This window comes from Akebia trifoliata, chromosome 16 (genome assembly GCF_017979445.1).
Source record: "Akebia trifoliata isolate Shusen 1 chromosome 16, ASM1797944v1, whole genome shotgun sequence".
Classification (NCBI taxonomy): domain Eukaryota; kingdom Viridiplantae; phylum Streptophyta; class Magnoliopsida; order Ranunculales; family Lardizabalaceae; genus Akebia; species Akebia trifoliata.
The window spans coordinates 5,212,218-5,231,171 of NC_141390.1; the positions used below are offsets into that span (position 1 = coordinate 5,212,218).

Here is an 18,954-nt window from a genome sequence, read left to right on the forward strand (position 1 = left end):
TAAAATCAAAGGGAAAGGGCAATGTGCAGTGTTACTACTATAAGGAATATAGTCATATCAAGAAGGATTGTCTGGCTAATGCGAAAAAGAAACAAAAAAAAATAGGGATAGTTTTAGTAATGTGATTGTTGTAGTGGTAAGTGAAGATAAACATGAAGGTAACTATGGAGATGTTCTCACCGTCTCTAAAGGAAAGCACACTTTCTCTCATGATGAGCAGATTAGATTCAGGTTGTTGCGTTCACATATATTTTAGAAAAAATTATTTTGATATGTTTCAAGAAAAGAATACAGGTGTGATTTCCTTGGATGATGGCTCTGTTTGTAATGTCACAAGAATTGGTACAGTAAAGATCAAAATGTTTAATGGAGTGATAAGTACTTTGGGTGGTGTAGCTTTTGTCCAAATAGTAAAGAATAATCTAATATCACTTGGCAGGTTAGACTCCATGGGTTGTAGGTGGCTGGATGTGGAGTTATGAAAATCACACAAGGTTGTATGATTTTAATGAGGGAAAAAAAATTTGTTGAGTTATATCGCTTGGTGGGAAATACAATGATACATGGTATTTCTAAGACTTCGACCAGGAAACAGGGAATCTTTTCCGTAAATGAGGCAGAGATGGATTTGAGTTTCCAAATTACAGATGATTGTGAGGAATTCTTACGATTCGAGAGGACAAGTTGAGGTTATTCTCAAGAGTTGACTAGGTAGTTAGCTCAGGAAAACTACATATGTGCATTTTGATAGTATGTGTAATTGATGGTTTAAAAGACCAATGATTGTTTGCGGTGTTAGCAAACATGTGACAGAATTGTGTTGACTTAGGTTTGAGGTGAAATTCCATCTTGGGAATCAATGATGCAAAATTCATTGTATGGGACACATACAATTTTTTTCATGATAGAATTCAAGTCAAGGTGGAAATTGTTGTGTATTGTCTTGTACTCTAATTTTTTGGGATTTATTTATGATTGGGTTTTCTTGTGGAAGTGGTTTTCTAGTTATATTAGAGTAATGGTAACCAACCACCATCCCATTGGGCTAAGAACTCCACCCACATCTAATTTGAATCCTAGTTGATCTTTAGTTTTCCCCCTTATATATTTGGGTATTGGATTGTACTCTATACTAAGCTAATTCTTCTAGGGTTTGAGAGAGAAAGGAATGTGCACAAGGGTTTCAGGGCTTGGGTTTGGTATTAAAACCTTATGTGATAATTTCTTGTATTGTTCTCCTTTGATTTCTTAGTAAAAAGGTCATCATTGTCGAACCAAATAAATCTTGGTGTTCTTTGGTTTGCTTCTTGACTTTTTTTATTTTTTATTTTGTAATAATATTAAATAGGGGTCTCCAAATTCATAGTATAAGCAATCCTCTAAATGACGAGAGATTGCAAATTGAAGGTTCTAAAAACAAACGAGAGAAATACTTAAATCTCCAAATGAAATAAGGTAGCAAAAACAAAAGGGGATATACTTAAATTAGCAATAGAATGACTTAATTAAATTAAAAAAAAAATTTGTTGTTAATGCAAAACATAAGATCAATTGATGGTTGGTTTAGAATGGTGATCGATTTTCTTGCATTCTAGAAGGGGAAGTCAATCAATGTTAATTGAAATCCCACAAAAAAAATTTGTGGTTCTCTTAGAGTTTTTTATCTCATTTTTGAAGATGATGTTTGACTATTCCCTATAAATGAGATTTCATCCAAAGAAATTAGGGAAACCTTGAATTCAATTTTTTCTTAGGCCAAGGCTTCAGGTTAATTGTGGGGGAAATTCTGAGATAAGGACACGTAGCATGTTCTTTAAACCTGGGAGTACCTCCGGAGCTCGGATTTACCGATGGGTAAGCCCGGTAAATGAACTCCTCGGTGCCAATGGATGATTGATCTCGGACCCGATTCACCGATATTTAGGTAGTGCGGGTAATTGAAGCATAGGTTGGTTGTACGGATCTGACATGTGCGACAGTTGATTGACAGCATTAACAACTCATGTCATCCCGGAAGTGACAGGGCAGTTATAACAACTCCTGCAGCTGACATGTCAGAGAGTGAGCTAACTACCCTAGGTCACCTCAAAGGATGGCACAGAAACCAAACCAGATAAATGCCTATAAAAGGGAGAAGGCTATGGGTAAAAAAGAGGGTTCGATCTCTTCTTCTCTAAAAAAGATAACTAAATTACACTGATCAATTTGTCTAACTTGATCGTCGGAGTGGGCTGATTTGCAGGTCTGCCCGAGCTGAGAGAGAAGGAAAGTGTAGAGCAATTTCTTGCATCTACAATTTGGCGCCATCCGTGGGAAACTTACAAAGAGAAAAACGACCAAGATGGGAAGGGCTAGAGGCAAAAATCGTGGAGAGCCATCAAACCCGCTACCAGCAGACTCGCCTCCGAACGCGCAAGACCCAATGCTTGCAATGTACAACTTACTCACAGAGATGAAAGAAGAAATGCACAGGGGGTTGGAGAAACAAAATGATGAGATAAAAAATATAATGAGGGAAAACGAGGAGCTCAGGCAAAGGCTAGGCGAGCGTGCGGAGACCAAAGAGGGCTCAGGTGCGGAGCGAAGTAGCGATCATATTGTCCGAGCAGCAAGGACGGAGGCAGACTGGACCGAAGATTCAGCAGCAGTCAAAACGCAGCAAGGAAGCTCTGAAGTTAAATAAACAATGACGAGGAAGGAAGTGGAGGAAATGCTCAGGAGAAGGGATGAGGAATTCGCACGAGGGAAGGATCCCGCACAAAAGGTGCGGAACGCAATTCGGGAACTCAAAGGGACACCATTCTCGTCGGTGATCATGAAGTCAGAGCCACCCAGATCGTTCCACATGTCGAAGTTTGAAACTTATGACGGAACACGAGACCCTATGGACCATATACTGCACTACAGAAGTCAAATGGTGTTGTACCAGAACGATGATCCATTACTCTACAAGCTATTTCCGTCAACCTTGAGGCTCGGGACAATGATGTGGTTCCAGGCTTTACCAGCTGGGACCATCACGAATTTTTCCGAGCTAGAAGAAATGTTTGTTGGGCAGTTTGTGCACCTGCGAAGGAAGAAGGTCGGAGTTAACACTCTATTTAACCTTCGACAAGAGTCCAGGGAGAGTATTAAGTCATTCGTAACTCGTTTTCGAACAAAAGCCTTGGATGTAGAAGGTATGGACGAGGCAACGACCTGCGCGGCGTATATTGCTGCGGTCATCCTGGGGACACGATTGCATGAGTCCTTGATCAAGTCTGACCCAACTCGTCTGGAAGATTTGTATGCAAAGGTGGAAAAGTACATCCTGGTGGAAGAATCCGTAAAAGGCAGGAGACGAAGCGCTCAGACTGTGGCCAACAGCGAAGGGGGAATGAAAGCTGCAAAGGCACCTGCCCACCTCGGAGGGGAAGGAAGCAAGAAAAGGCGGAGAAATTCGAACGAGCAGTCGTGGTGGAAGAGAGGCCGGGTGTATACCCCGCTCAACGAAAAATTATCCGTGATCCTGAGGCACATAAAGGGGGAACCCGATTTCGTTCAACCACCAGGGGGGTATAAGGGGAAACCCGGAAAACCGTACTGCGAGTACCATGAGGCTGAGGATCACCCTACTGAGGACTGTTACAGGCTGCGCCATATCATCCAGGATATGATCGAAGCAGGGAAGCTCAAAGGTTATGTCTCGGAGGGAAGAGGAAGAAGAGGGGAAACTACCCAGAAAGCCGAGCGGAAGCCCGAACAAAGACGACCGACTAAAGGAGGCCGTAGAGAGACGGAAGAACGCAGAATAGTCCACACCATCACGGGGGTGCTAGGGGCCGAAACGCCATCCAGGCAGGTGATGCGGGAAAGAGTAAAAAAGATCCGACATATGGTCGGGGTTAACAGTGTGGCATCGGGAGTACGGACAGCAGGAACGACGAACAACGGAGCTGATTCCCAGGCAATTGTGTTCACAGAGGATGACCTGAGGGGAACAGCAAGGCCCCATCAGGACGCATTAGTAATCGCACTCCCAGTGGGAAACGTCGAGCTCCGTAGAATACTGGTGGATTCGGGAAGTGCGGTGGACATTCTTTTCCTAAGCGCGGCAAAGAGGATGGGGGTTTCAGGGAGTTTGGAACCAACACCGACCCTCGTCTATGGGTTCAATGGTGCTCCGAGCAGTTCGGTAGGAGAAATCACACTCCCGATCACTGCATGGCCAAAAGTGGTAATGACAAGATTCGTGATAATAGATGCGGATTCAGCTTATAACGCAATCCTGGGGCGAAGGTAGATACACGAGATGAGAGCAGTCCCGTCAACCTACCATCAAGTTATTCGCTTCCCGGGTAAGGAAGGGATAATGGAGATCAGGGGTGACTAGGAGATGGCGCAGAGGTGTTTTCACTTGGCCTTGAAGCTAGACCGAGGCCCCGAGGCCATTCCTCAAAAGAAGAGAAAGGTACCCCCAACTGGGAATGAAGCTTCATAGCAATTACAGAAGCAGCCGCAGCGGGTAACAGTTGAAGAAGTCGAAACCGTGGACCTCGGTGATGATGGAGAGCTAGTTAGTGTTGGAACCACAATGTTGCAGGAGGAGAAGGCAGCACTACTCCAACTTCTGAGGGCAAACAAGGACGTGTTCGCATGGTCATTGGAGGACATGCCCGGAATAGACCCTTCGGTGGCGTGCCATAGACTAAAAGTCGATGAAAGCTTCCGACTTGTTAGACAGAAGCCGAGGAGGCTGTCTCCGCGCCTTAGGCAGGGGGTAAATGAGGAAATCGAGAAGCTTTTAAAGGCCGGGTTTATCAGGGAAGTAGAGTACCCAGAATGGATAGCGAATATAGTGGCAGTACCGAAGAAAGATGGGAGGGTGAGAGTGTGCATCGACTTTACGAACCTAAATAAGGCATGCCCAAAGGATAGCTTCCCGCTGCCAAGGATTGATAGGTTGGTCGATGCCACTGCTGGACATGAGAGAATGTCGTTTATGGACGGATACTCCGGGTATAACCAAATCCCCCTAGCAGTGGAAGACCAGGAATGAACATCATTCATCACCGAGCAAGGGTTGTTCTGTTTTAAGGTCATGTCGTTCAGCCTGAGAAATGCCGGGGCCACTTACCAGAGACTCGTGACAAAGATGTTCGAAGGATTAATTGGGAAGATCGTGGAGGTATATATCGATGATTTACTGGTAAAAAATAAGAAAGCGAGAGACCATCTGACAGACCTTAAGCAAACTTTTGATCGATTGAGGAGTTTCGAAATGAAGCTGAACCCGAAGAAGTGTGTTTTCGCGATCTCCTCTGGGAAATTCCTCAGGCACATTATCACCAGGAGAGGCATTGAGGCCAACCCAGACCAGATCCGGGCGTTGGTAGAGATGCCGAGCCCCACTAACCAAAAATAGGTGCAGAAATTGATAGGGAGAATAGCTGCGCTAAACAGGTTTATCTCCAGGGTATCCGATCGATGCCGTCCGCTTTTCACGTTGTTGCACAAGGAGAAGAATTTCACCTGGAGTACGGAGTGCGAGGCAGCGTTCAGCGACCTAAAGAAATATTTGGGGCAGCCACCAATCCTTAGCTCTCCGGAAGAAGGAGAGGAGCTGGGAATTTACCTGGCAACGAGTTCATCGTCAGTAAGCTCGATTCTCTTTAAAGTTAAAATGGGACGGGAATACCCTATCTACTACGTCAGCAAAACATTGGGCCTATCGGAGATGAGGTACACTAGGACGGAGAAGGTAGGATTGTCGCTCGTCTACTCAGCACACAAGCTCAGACCTTACTTCCTTTCACACCGCATCCGAGTTGTGACGGACACCCCATTAAAAGAGATGATGCACAGATCCGAAAAGTCGAGGAGGATGGCGAGATGGGCTGTAATCCTCGACGAATATGACTTACAATTCGAGTCACGGACGACAATAAAGGGACAGGTACTAACAGATTTTCTCGTTGATTTCCCGATTGAGGATCCGAACTTGGAAGAGTTGGAGAACGAAGACGAAAGGGCGGAAGAAGTGGAAGTGTGGGACAAGCAGGCAGGATGGATAATTTTAGTCGATGGTTCATCGAATTACTCAGGCTCGGGGGTGGGAATAGTACTTGTAACGCCAAGCAACGACAGACTGGAAAAGATAATCAAGCTTGGGTATGGGGCATCAAATAATGAAGCTGAGTACGAGGCAGTCATCCACGGGTTGAGAATGGCTAGCGAGTTGAAAATCGACCGGGTAAAGCTATGTACCGATTCTCAACTTATAGCGAACCAGTGCAATGGGAAATTTGAAGCAAAGGACGAACGCATGGCGAAGTATCTAGTTTCAGTCAAACGGGAAATTAAGAAGTTCGACCAAGTGGAGATATGCCAGATACCAAGGGATGAGAACAGGCATGCAGATTCGTTGGCTTACATTGCCTCAATGCTAGGAGAAACGGAAGGACGGTCATTACCGGTGGAATACCTGTCTAAAGCAAGCATCGAACACGAGGAAAAGGAGTGCGTATAGGCTGGAAGAACCTCGGGATGGATAGAAGAATTCACGCGGTATCTCCACTCAAATGTTCTGCCAGTAGACAAGGGGGAAGCCAGAAAATTGCTTCGGCAGGTCGGCAAATATACTCTCGTTGGGGAGGAGCTGTATAGGATGTCCTTCGGGGGACCACTTCTCAAGTGCCTTACTAAGGACGAATCCGAGCTCATAATGGCGGAAATCCACGAGGGAATCTGCGGCAATCATTCGGGAGGACGCTCGCTCGCCAATAAGGTTATCAATCAGGGCTAGTTTTGGCCAAGGATGCAGGAAGATTGTAAGAAGTACGTAAGGACCTGCGATCAATGCCAAAAACATGCCCCTATGCATTTGCAGCCGGCCAGCGAACTCCACCCTATGAAATCACCCTGGCCGTTCTCGATATGGGGAATGGACATCGTTGGACCTCTACCTCGGGGAAAGGGGGGTAAGCTATTAATCCTAGTAGCTACAGACTATTTTACCAAATGGGTGGAAGCTGTTCCCCTCACACGGATTCGGGAAGAGGAAGTTATCAAATTCACGTGGGAACACATCATAACGCGTTTTGGAATCCCTTATGCGTTGATCTCTGACAACGGAACGCAGTTCAAGGGCAATCGCGTGCAATCGTACTTCAAGGAATACGGAATCCGATTACTGCAGTCGTCACCAAGATATCCACAAGGAAATGGCCAAGCTGAAGCATCCAATAAGACAATCCTCGGGAACTTGAAGAAGAAGCTGGCGGAACACAAGGGAAGATGGGTAGACGAGCTACACAGCGTCCTATGGGCATACCGGACCACGGTAAGAAGGGCAACAGGTTTCACTCCGTTCGCACTAGCCTATGGAACGAAAGCTGTTATTCCAACCGAGATACAGGTTCCTACTACGAGGACGCAAGTGGCCGAGACAGAGTTCAACGATGAAATGGTGGCTCGAAATTTGGATTGGTTGGATGAGACGCGGGAAAGGATCATAGAAAGATTGGCACGGTACCAACAGGTGTTGAAGAGATCTTATGACCAGAAGGTACGTCATAGGGAATTCAAAGTCGGAGATATGGTGTTACGAAAGGTATTTTCCAACACCAAGGAAGTCAATAGTGGGAAGCTCGGATGTAACTGGGAAGGACCATACATTGTGCGCAAAGTCGGGGAAACAGGCGTGTACTACTTGGAGACGTCGGCAGGGGATGAAATTCAATCACCATGGAATGTATTCAATTTAAAGAAATATTATCAATAAAGTCATCTTTGCGCCTATGCTCTGCTACCTAAGGGAAAGCCTCGACCCCTCGACAGGAGCCGAGCCCAACTAAGGAGTTGATCTAAAAAGAAAAGCCTTGGTCCCACCACGGGGACCAAGCCCAACTGAGGAGTTGGACCAAGGGAAAGCCTCGGCCCCTCCACAGGAACCGAGCCCAACTGAGGAGTTGGTCTGAAAGGAAAAGCTTTGGTCCCACCACGGGGATCAAGCCCAACTGAGAAGTTGGACCAAGGGAAAGCCTCGACCCCTGGACAGGAGCCGAGCCCAACTGAGAAGTTGGTCTGAAAGGAAAAGCCTTGGTCCTACCACGGGGACCAAGCCCAACTGAGGAGTTGGACTAAGGGAAAGCCTCGGCCCCTCCACAGGAGTCGAGCCAAACTGAAGAGTTGGTCTGAAAGGAAAAGCCTTGGTCCCACCACGGGGACCAAGCCCAACTGAGGAGTTGGACTAAGGGAAAGCCTCGGCCCCTCCATAGGAGCCGAGCCCAACTGAGGAGTTGGTTCGGAGTTAAAGTTTTGGCCCCTCTATAGGAGTCAAGCCTAACTGAGGAGTTGGTCTAAGGGCAAAGCCTCGATTCCTCAACAATAGCCGAGCCTAGCTGAGGAATTCGTTTGAAACTAAAGACCTGGTCCATACTAAGGAGTTTGGTTCAGAGTCAGAATCCCGGTTCTTCACTGGCATCAAGGCCATGCTAAAATGCCAAGATCAAGACAAAATCTCTGCCTTGAACAGATGACGAGCCTAAGGAGCTAGGTATAGTTAATTATTTCGGGGTTTCTTAAGCAATAGGCCTTAACATAAAAGCAGAAAAGAGAAGCAAAGGATAGGGGAAGAGTCTTGATTTCGTTACCTTACTCTTCAAAAAAGCTAGGGGCCTCCGGTCACCAGGTGGCAGGCAATCAAATGACGCAGCAAGGGCGCGGCGGAGAAACAGCCGAAGGTAGAGAACACGCGAGGAGACAACTGGGAAGAGTAACGGCAGGAAGAGTGAAAGTGAGAATGAAAGTGGGAAATGAGTGGGGTATTTATAGACCAAGTGGGCCTTGAGATGTGCGCTCAAGATCAACGGACGGGGTTTCTCAGATGGGTTATGATGGGGCATTAAATAATGAGAGATCCGAGAAGACCGTTCCCCCCTCATCACGCGAATCGAGCCATTCTCGGGACGCCACGTGTACTTTCGGTAATAATTGCGCCGTTAAAACCAAACAGACATGACACACCCTGCGAGGCCAGCCCGACCGATCGCTGTTCTCGAGAAACGAAAAGGCTAGACAACGGTTAGCAATAAAGAAATCATTAACCCTAGCTGAGATCCATTGGGAAGCTGCCACGTGTCAACTCACCGATTCCTTATTATTTTCTCGAGCACCCAAGCAATCCGCCCGAATCCTCGAGAGGGGGTATTGTGGGGGAAATTCTGAGATAAGGACACGTAGCATGTTCTTTAAACCTGGGAGTACCTCCGGAGCTCGGATTTACCGATGGGTAAGCCCGGTAAATGAACTCCTCGGTGCCAATGGATGATTGAGGACCCGATTCACCGATATTTAGGTAGTGCGGGTAATTGAAGCATAGGTCGGTTGTACGGATCTGACATGTGCGACAGTTGATTGACAGCATTAGCAACTCACGTCATCCCGGAAGTGACAGGACAATTATAACAACTCCTGCAGCTGACATGTCAGAGAGTGAGCTAACTACCCTAGGTCACCTCAAAGGATGGCACAGAAACCAAACCAGATAAATGCCTATAAAAGGGAGAAGGCTATGGGTAAAAAAGAGGGTTCTATCTCTTCTTCTCTAAAAAAAACAACTAAATTACACTGATCAATTTGTCTAACTTGATCATCGGAGTGGGCTGATTTGCAGGTCCGCCCGAACTGAGAGAGAAGGAAAGTGTAGAGCAATTTCTTGCATCTACATTAATGATGAGAAAAGTCACATGTTCTTTAATGGGTCTTGTGGGAGAAGAGAGCTTCTAATAAAATACCTGGATTTTCCTTTGTTTACTTGTTGTGTACCTCATTCAATGTGTCAACCTTTGATTGATCGTATTTAAAAAAAACATGGAGGACTAGAAGTTACACTTGTTCTCATTTGCATAGCGCCTAGAACTAATAAAAAATATTTCTTTTAATTACCAAATGTATTGGTCATTGACATTTACTATTCTAATAAGTTATCTTGAGAAAATTTAGTCTATATTCAATCATTTTTCTTAGAGTGGCACATCATTAGACCAATTAGTGTTTGCAAACATATAGAGTTAGGGGTCTTGGTATTCATCATCTTAGGGATTGGAGCAAGGCTAGGATGATGAAGCTTTTCTAGGAAGTGATACAAAAATGATTGGGTTCAATTGGCAATGAAAGCCTAGTGATAAAGGGCATTAGGTTTTGGAGCAAAGTTGTGTGTAGTATGTTGTGCCTGATGTTGACAATAAATTTCACTATCTACCTCGAGGTACATAAAATAAGATCGCAAATGTTTTTTTATTATTTATTTTAATAATAAATGTGATATAGATCTCAGTGCACTCGTTCAATGAAGTGTTCTCTTTTGATTAACAATCAAGTACAAAAATAATGGCGACCTGTCTGTAGCTTATTCTGGGCTTTACGCATGATCGACTAGGAAGCTTATTTTGATTGATGGTGGTTTTATTATGCTTGATTTTATGTAGAATCTTTATGTAGATTTCTTTTCTTTAGGCTTTGGGTCTGGTCGGCTGAGAAGTAAACTTCTTGATTTGTAGAAGAATACTTAGGATGTTTGATTTCTGTATATTTTCTTCTCTTTGGATTTCGTGCTTGATCGATTGAGAATGATTTCTTGACTTTCGAAGAAGTTCTTTAGGACTTGATTTTCTCATTAATCGAAGTCTAACTCTCTCTTGAAAAGTTTTATTTTGTCTTTAGATCAGGACTTGAGAGCTTCTTCTTCTCTAGAGGAAGGGCTTATGTTTTTTGAGAGAAAATGATCTAGGGATCCTCCCAAATGAGGGAGATTGTAGATGTAAGTTAAATCAACATTTTTCAACTATTCCCCTGCCTTGATAGGCTTTGACTAATTGGTTAAATGCTAAGTTTGTTGATTCCAATTTTAAGGAATCTATAGATTTGATGGGACAAATGTATTTATTTGGGTGTAAGGCCCAATATTTAATATGGATTACGTGGATTTCCTTGGACCAAGGGTTTTATCTGTAAAAATCCAGAATCTAAGCTATAAGAGGCTTGTTTCCAATTAATGGGCCAAATTTGGATGTTTGGAGGACTTTCTAGTGATCTATGTAAAAATTAGGGTCCTTTATAAAATTTTGATGCCTATAACTGAGTTTTTGTGTATTCTGATCTACCTTACATTGTTAGATGTATTTAGACTTCCGCTATTATTCATTTTTGTATATATATATATATGATATTATGTGTATGGTTTATCAGGTAGTTGAGTACCTTGTAATGCTAGCATGAATATAGAAAACCAACCGAAATTTCGAGACGCCACCTAGTGCCTCGAGATTTGACATGAGATTTTGTATGAGCGTTTCGAGGGGTGCCACAAGTATTTTTCAAAAAATATGCTTTTGAATATTATTTTTTTTTAATATGAGTTTTTCTATGAAATCTAATTTGATATTCCATTTGAGCTCAATTACCCTTAGTAAGATTTGAAATCCTACCAAGTTAGTAAGAAAAGTTATTTTTTCTTCAATTTATCTCCAATTAATTCCCGACACCCGATTAATTGACAATTTTTAGGCATGTGCCCTTTTCAAGTCTATTTCTGGAAATGATAATAACATGATAAGGTTAGTAAACCTAATTAAGTGTGGAGCTAGATATTTTCTAGAAAATAACATCAAATATCACAAGTGAGAATAATTCGGTAGTAGAAAGCTTCAGAAAAAATTTAGCAAAAGATCGATAAAGTTAGGAAAACATGGGACAAATTAAAAAATAAGATCAACTTTTTTAAGCATAAAAATATGTTTTTATAAACTAAATGATTAAAACTGAAAAAATAATCTGTGATTTTTCTAAAACTAGTTGATTAAATCACAATTAATAATGATTTTTTTTTTGTTAAATCAAATATATTTTTTAAAAATTTAACAACTTTTTTGAAAAAAAAAATGTGATTTAACCGAAAATATTTAAAATCGTGATTTAATCAAGACTTTTTCAAAAAATAGAAGATTTTTCACCTTGCACGTGAAATGTTTTTTTCTTTATTAAACAATTAAGGATATTTTAGCAACATCCCTGTTAGATAGGTGATATTAGATTTACCCCATAAGCCAATGTTGCCTTTTCTTGATGATTTAATATTGAAATAATTTTTTTTTTTTTCTAATTTTGATTTGGCAATTTTTATATTTGACGAGTATTTTTAAAAAAATCAAAATTTTACCGTTAACTTATCAAGAAAATGCAATGTTGACTTATGGTTGAAGAGGGTAAACCTAAATCACCAATTTAAAAGGGGGTATTGCTAAATTATCTAACATTAAAAACCTCTCTCCAATAATCTGTTTCTTCCAAACTCCATTTTCTTTTGAACAAATTACTAAATGGACCTTGATATTGGGATTTATTGCTAAAATGCCATTACCTTTTAAGTGGTAGTAAAATCTTTCTTTCTTAATGGTCCATGAGCCTCATTTCCCCTTATAACTAATAATTTTTGAGTGCCCAAAACATATCTTTCTTACCTTTTTTAATTTACGTAAAATTTTCAATTGAGATTATGATCCATTCCAATGACTTGTGATGGTAAATCACAAATGGACTATAATAAATTCATAATTTCAAAGATTTAGATGTAATTTTCGATCTATTTCAATGATTTATGACAAAGAATGACTATGATATTCTCATAATTTGATGATTTAGTCAAATCATTTGGACATGTTGAAGTTATGGATTTTTCTACAAAACACCCAATCCATTTTGTATGAGACCCATCATAGTCTATGGACTTGAACTCAATTGATTTCAAGAAACAATCTTATGTATATAATTATAATTTCAAATTGAAGTGGATGGAATGTTGACATTGAGAGTGAAATCAATTTTTTTTTTGTACTAAGAGGCTGAAGATTACTGATTTTGGAAAAAAAAGTTTTTATTGTAAGTTGAAGAGGAGGGCATTAGGTCAATTTTCTTTTGGAAATACAAAGGTAACATAATATTCACCAAGACATGGATGGCATGCCTAGAAATTTAAAAATAATTATCGAAATCGATGAGTATTTTTTTATTATTATAATGGGGCATCCTTGTAGCAGCAGATCGAGCCCATATATGGACTTTACCTAGTACATAGACCATGGTCTTGTCCAAGGAGTAGTCCTGGGCCATGTGCAATGCCCATAAAAGCTTTTGTAAAAGAGAGATTGGTTTGCACTCACCAACTCAAAGGATGAGTCGTATGAGATTCTTTTCACTATTTAAAGATATTGGATAGAACTCATAGAGATTTGATTTCAGCTCATAAGGATATGATTTCCCTTATCTATCCACAAAGAAAGGAAAAGATAAATATAAAATAATAACAAAACAGAATGTCCTTGATTCACATAATCGATTGAAGACTCGGAGGATTTGGTTTCCTTGCAACTGACTGTTTACATTTGGGCTGGACTTTGGGCTTGCATTTGGGTTGAACTTTGGGCTGGACATATTGTGAAGTTTCCTTTATACTCCCCCACAAACTGGGTCGTGGGGCTGGCCAAAGACCCAGTTTGGATCGTAAGAAAGCAAATGATTGACGTGGTAAAGGCTTTGTAAATATATCAGCCACTTGTTGGTTAGATGATACAAATCGAGTGACAAGCAAACCTAACGCGACCTTTTCCCTTACAAAATGATAATTAATCTCGATGTGTTTTGTTCTAGCATGAAACACGGGATTGATTGTCATATGAAGAGCTAAAATATTATCACAATATAAGGTTGGTGGTTGTGACAGATGAAGACCGATGTCACGAAGAATGAATGAGATCCATGTGAGTTCTGCAGCGGTAGATGCAAGAGCCCGATATTCTGCTTCGGCACTAAAACCAGCAACTGTTGGTTGCTTTTTGGCGCTCAATGAAATGCAATTTCCACCTAGGTAAGTACAATAACCAGTTGTGGAGCGTCAAGTGAATGGGCACCCGGCCCAATCAGCATTAGAAAATCCATATAAGACCAATGGATTATGAGAGAAAAGATGAATCCCATAGTTAATTGTACCATGAAGATAACATAAAATCCTCTTGACTAATTGGAAGTTGAAGGTGATCGGCTGATGCATATGTTGACATACATAGTTGACGCTATAAGAAATATCAGGTCTGGTGAACGTTAGATATTGCAATCCGCCAACAATGCTTTGATAAAGGTGAGGATCATAAAATGGTTCTTCATTTGATGGAGAACAAAGTTTACCCACCATAGGAGTAGAAGTAGGCTTGCAAGCTTTCATTTGAGCCTGGTTTAGTAAGTCATGTATATATTTCGCCTGATGTAAGAATAGACCACCTGGATATTGATGAACTTCAACTCCGAGAAAATAATGCAAGTAGCCTAAGTCCTTCATGGCAAATTCTTTATTTAGTTGATGAATAAATGAATTAAGGAAGCTAGGATTGTCCCCAGTTAAGATGATATCATCCACCTATAAGAGTAATAGGATTGTACCACGTGTACATGAATTAATGAATAAAGAAGAATCTGCAACACTGTAATAAATCCCATAGAGTAAAAATGTGCTGAATCTATCAAACCAGGCCCGTGGAGCTTGTCGTAGCCTGTATAATGCCTTTTTTAAACAACACACATGATTAGGTCGACTAGGATCCTCGAACCCAGGTGGCTGCTTCATGTAGACAGGTTCAACAAGTTGCCCATGAAAAAAGGCATTTTTTACATCAAGTTGTCTGATGTCCCAATTATGTGCTAGTGCAATTGTGAGGACTATTCTTATGGTAGTTGGCTTAATGACTAGAGAAAAGGTCTTTGAAAAATCAACGCCTGAGATTTGACTGAATCCCTTTGCAACTAGACGAGCCTTGAGCCTTTCTAGAGATCCATCAGATTGGAGTTTGGTTTTAAATACCCACTTACAATCAACTACATTCATTGAGAGTGTGCGGGGAACCAAGTCCCATGTCTCATTTTGATGTAGAGCCACAAGTTCTTCTTTCATTGCCGATGACCAACCCGGATGCTTTAATGCAGATTTCACTAATTTGGGCTCTGTGGGTAAGTCAACTGCTGCTAGAAAATATTTTGGGTTGGGCTTTACTATGCCAATCTTGGATCAAGTCATCATAGAGTGCCCTTCAGTGAGTGTATCTTGAGTGGTTGGAAGTTCATTGTTTATAAGATCATAACCATTAATTTGATCATTAACAACGGGAAGTTGGGCCACCACATCAAGATCACTTGTGGGAACAACGATTGTACTTGTGTATGGTGTCATTGTAGATGCAAGATCACTTGTGGGAACAATGATTGTACTTGTGCATGGTGTCATTGTAGATGCATCGTTAATATCTTGAGACACATTATCATGTGATATAACTGGATCAACAACCCCATAAGTTGGTGGAGATGTTTCTAATATTGGTATTTCTTTAGTACCTGAAAACCACTCAAGAAAGGTAGTCATCTCAACATTAGTATTAACAATTGTGAACAATTTTCTAGGATCATGATAAAGGAACGTGGCTTCATCGAAGACTACATGTCTAGAAATGTATATACGGCCTGTTCAGGGGTATAACATCTATACCCTTTGTGTTGCTGATTGTAGCCAAGAAAAATGCATGGTAAAGATCTAGGATCAAATTTTGTCTTGGCATAATCTCGAAGGTACGGAAAGCATCTACAACCGAACACTCGTAGTGGGTTATAATCCGGTTTCTTTTCAAATAGAGTTTCAAAAGGGGATGTCATCGCCAAAACTTGTGTAGGTAGCCTATTAATCAACCACACAGCAGTATTGAATGCTTCAACCCAAAATCGTCTAGGAACATTGCTATGGAAAAGCATAGTAAGGCCCAATTCAGTCACATTTCTGTGTTTTCTTTCTACAAGTCCATTTTGTTCAGGTGTTTTTGGGTAAGACATCTGATGTCTAATTCCATTATCAACCAAATAGGATATGTATCTATTATCAATAAATTCTCCTCCCCCATCAGATTGGAAGACTTTGATTCTTTTGTCAAATTGAGTTTGAACATATTTATGAAATTCATTAAAACAATGCACAAAGTGAGATTTATGTTTCAAAGGGAAAAACCAAGTAAAACGAGTGCATTCATCTATGAAGATCACATAATATCTAAACCGTTGAAAAAAAATTATGGGGGTTGGTCCCCACAAATCACAATGTACTTTGGCAAATGGCTCATCAACGAAATTAGTAGAATTCAAGAATGGTAAACGGCATGCCTTGGCCATTTGACAACTACTACAGATGCTATCAACTTTATTAATAGAACTAGAAATCAATTGATTCTTGCGTAAATGATCAACAATCTTCATATGAGGATGTCCCAATCTTTGGTGCCAAGTAGTATCACTCACAACTCGAAAACGTGTTGAGAATAAGACCTCCATTTCCTTTGGCCGCAAGGCATAGAGATCACCACATCTAGTTCCCATTGCTATCATTGACTTGGTTTTCCTGTTCTTTATCACAAATCCACTAGATGAGAATTAAAAAATGTAAGGTTGTTCTGAGGTTATTTGACTAACAGAGATTAAATTTTTTTTAATCTTAGGAACAACCAAAACATTGTTTAAAGTAAGTTCACTATTGCCAACATTAATGGAAGTTTTCCCAATATGTGTAATATCAAGAGAATTTCCATTTTCAACCATAATTTTTTCAGGGCCATTATATGGGATAAGAGATTGAAGCTTACCAGCATTTGCAGTCATATGTGCAGAGGCACCAGTATCAGGGAAGCAATCATTATCTTGATTGTCAGAGATGGTTAGTGCTGCAAGAGCTTGGGGAACATCCTCTGGTTGATAAGTTTGATTGAACCTTTGCCAGCATCGCATTGGCGTGTGATTTGGTTTGCCACAAATCTGACATATTTCTCCATTTTCTCGTTTGGATCGTGGTTGCTGATTCTGTTTGTTGATTTTCTCAAATATCACAGCTTGTCGATTTCCTTGAAAATTACCATGAGTGTCTTGGTGGTTAGCTTGAGTAAACCCACGAGTGCCTTGGTGTGCAGTTTGAGTAAACCCATGACCTTTAAAAGTAAAGGTGCCCTGTGCCTGTCTTTTGAAATTTTTGTTCCTTCCTTGTCGTTGGCTAACAAAGGCAACATTTTGATCAGTCAACCCCTATCCTTCAGAGTTATGTATAGTTTTAATTGTTTCATGACTCTGAAGGAGAGGGACAAGCTTTTTATATGATGGTGTGGGTGGTTTTAGCATGGTAGTTACAAAAGATTCATACCCGGGTCCAAGTCCATGGAGAATGGTAAATACCTTTTTTTCTATCATCTACAGGCTTCCCAATGGCAGTCAAGTCATCACATATAGCCTTGAATATGCGAACATATTCTGTAACAGTGTTTGATTCCTTACGATGAAGTTGAAGTTTTTGTAATAAATAAAATTCCCGATCTTGGGATTCTTGAGCAAAAGATTCTTCTAAAGTTTTCCATACCTCAGCGGTGGTGTCAAATCCGACAACCAGCCCAAGTACTTCCTCTGATAGCGTCCCAGTGATCTAACCGCGAAGAAGTCGATCCGATCGTCTCCACAGTAAGTAGTTTGGATTCACATTTGAGCTTTTCTCACCATCATTTTCAAGTTGTTGTGGCATGGGCCATTCACCATTAATGAAACCCAGCATATCTTGGCTCTCAATGAGGCATGTGATTTGTGTTTTCCAGAGGAGAAAGTTCGATTGTGTCAACTTTATTGACACAAAGTTACCTATGTTTAACGTTGGAGGTAGGGATATTTTGATGATGATGAAGGGCTTGTGGAAGTCATGATGGTATGAAAGGGAACCTTCTATGAGCTCACCTTTATGGCTCTGATACCATAAAAGCTTTTGTAAAACAGAGATTGGTTTGCACTCACCAACTCAAAGGATGAGTCGTATGAGATTCCTTTCACTATTTAAAGATATTGGATAGAACTCATAGAGATTTGATTGCAGCTCATAAGGACATGATTTCCCTTATCTATCCACAAAGAAAGGAAAAGATAAATATAAATAATAACAAAACAGAATGTCCTTGATTCACGTAATCTGCTGAAAACTCTGAGGATTTGGTTTCCTTGAAACTGACTACTTACATTTGGGCTGAACTTTGGGCTGGACATATTGTGACGTTTCCTTTATACATATCACATGAGTCAGGTACGTGAAGCAATGCTCTCGCGAGTGGCTCCTAGGGAATTAATACTCATATTGGGTATTGAACTCATGATCAACAAGTATGAACACACATATGTTGTGTGTTAAAAGAAATATTTTCAAAATCAAACTCCTCCATTCAAAGTAAAACACAAGTCTCCAAGTTATGCCTTTGACGTTAGGAATCCGTCCATACTAGTTTTCCCTACACATGGTATGCCTAGAAGTCTTAGTAAGGCTTTTTTCTAGCAAGTGAGGCTACTCTCTCTTTTTTTTGTTTTTTTTGATTTTTTAGCATCTACTCTAGCAATAATTTTCCTTTTCTCTAAATTATGATGTTTTGACTTTCTCTAATATTTTTTTGACTATTTCAAATACAACTGTGGTTTCAACTAAAGATATACAATCCTTCATCTATATGGCAAGACTAACAAAATGACCCAAATGCCTTCATCTTGAGCCTCTAGCCAAAGATCCTTCGTATTTCTTCATGTAATTTTTCATCTTCAAACTCTTAAATTTCTCGGGTATATTATTGTAATTTATTCAATCTCATCTTCAATCCATTGTCTTCAACCTCATGTTGAAAATCCTTGATTTCTCTATTAAAAAAATTATATCCATCCCATTCTACTTCCCAGAATCTTACCTTCTTGACGTTTGAAAATTAAAGGAGATATAATCTTAAGGATGAAGATGATCAATTTTAGAAGTAAAAAAAGAACAACAATTTTTTTAAAAAAATTATCTTTAAATCATCAAGAAAACACAACATTGACTTATGG

At 40.7% G+C, this 18,954-nt stretch overlaps 1 protein-coding gene across 1 annotated transcript; it reads left to right on the forward strand.

The window, feature by feature from the left end:
* Positions 1–2,686: 2,686 nt before the first annotated feature.
* LOC147382408 (uncharacterized) lies at positions 2,687–4,282 on the forward strand. The gene has a single exon (XM_086427161.1). The coding sequence runs from the start codon at positions 2,687–2,689 to the stop codon at positions 4,280–4,282; it is 1,596 nt and encodes a 531-aa protein (XP_086283287.1).
* The last annotated feature ends 14,672 nt before the right edge of the window (positions 4,283–18,954 follow it).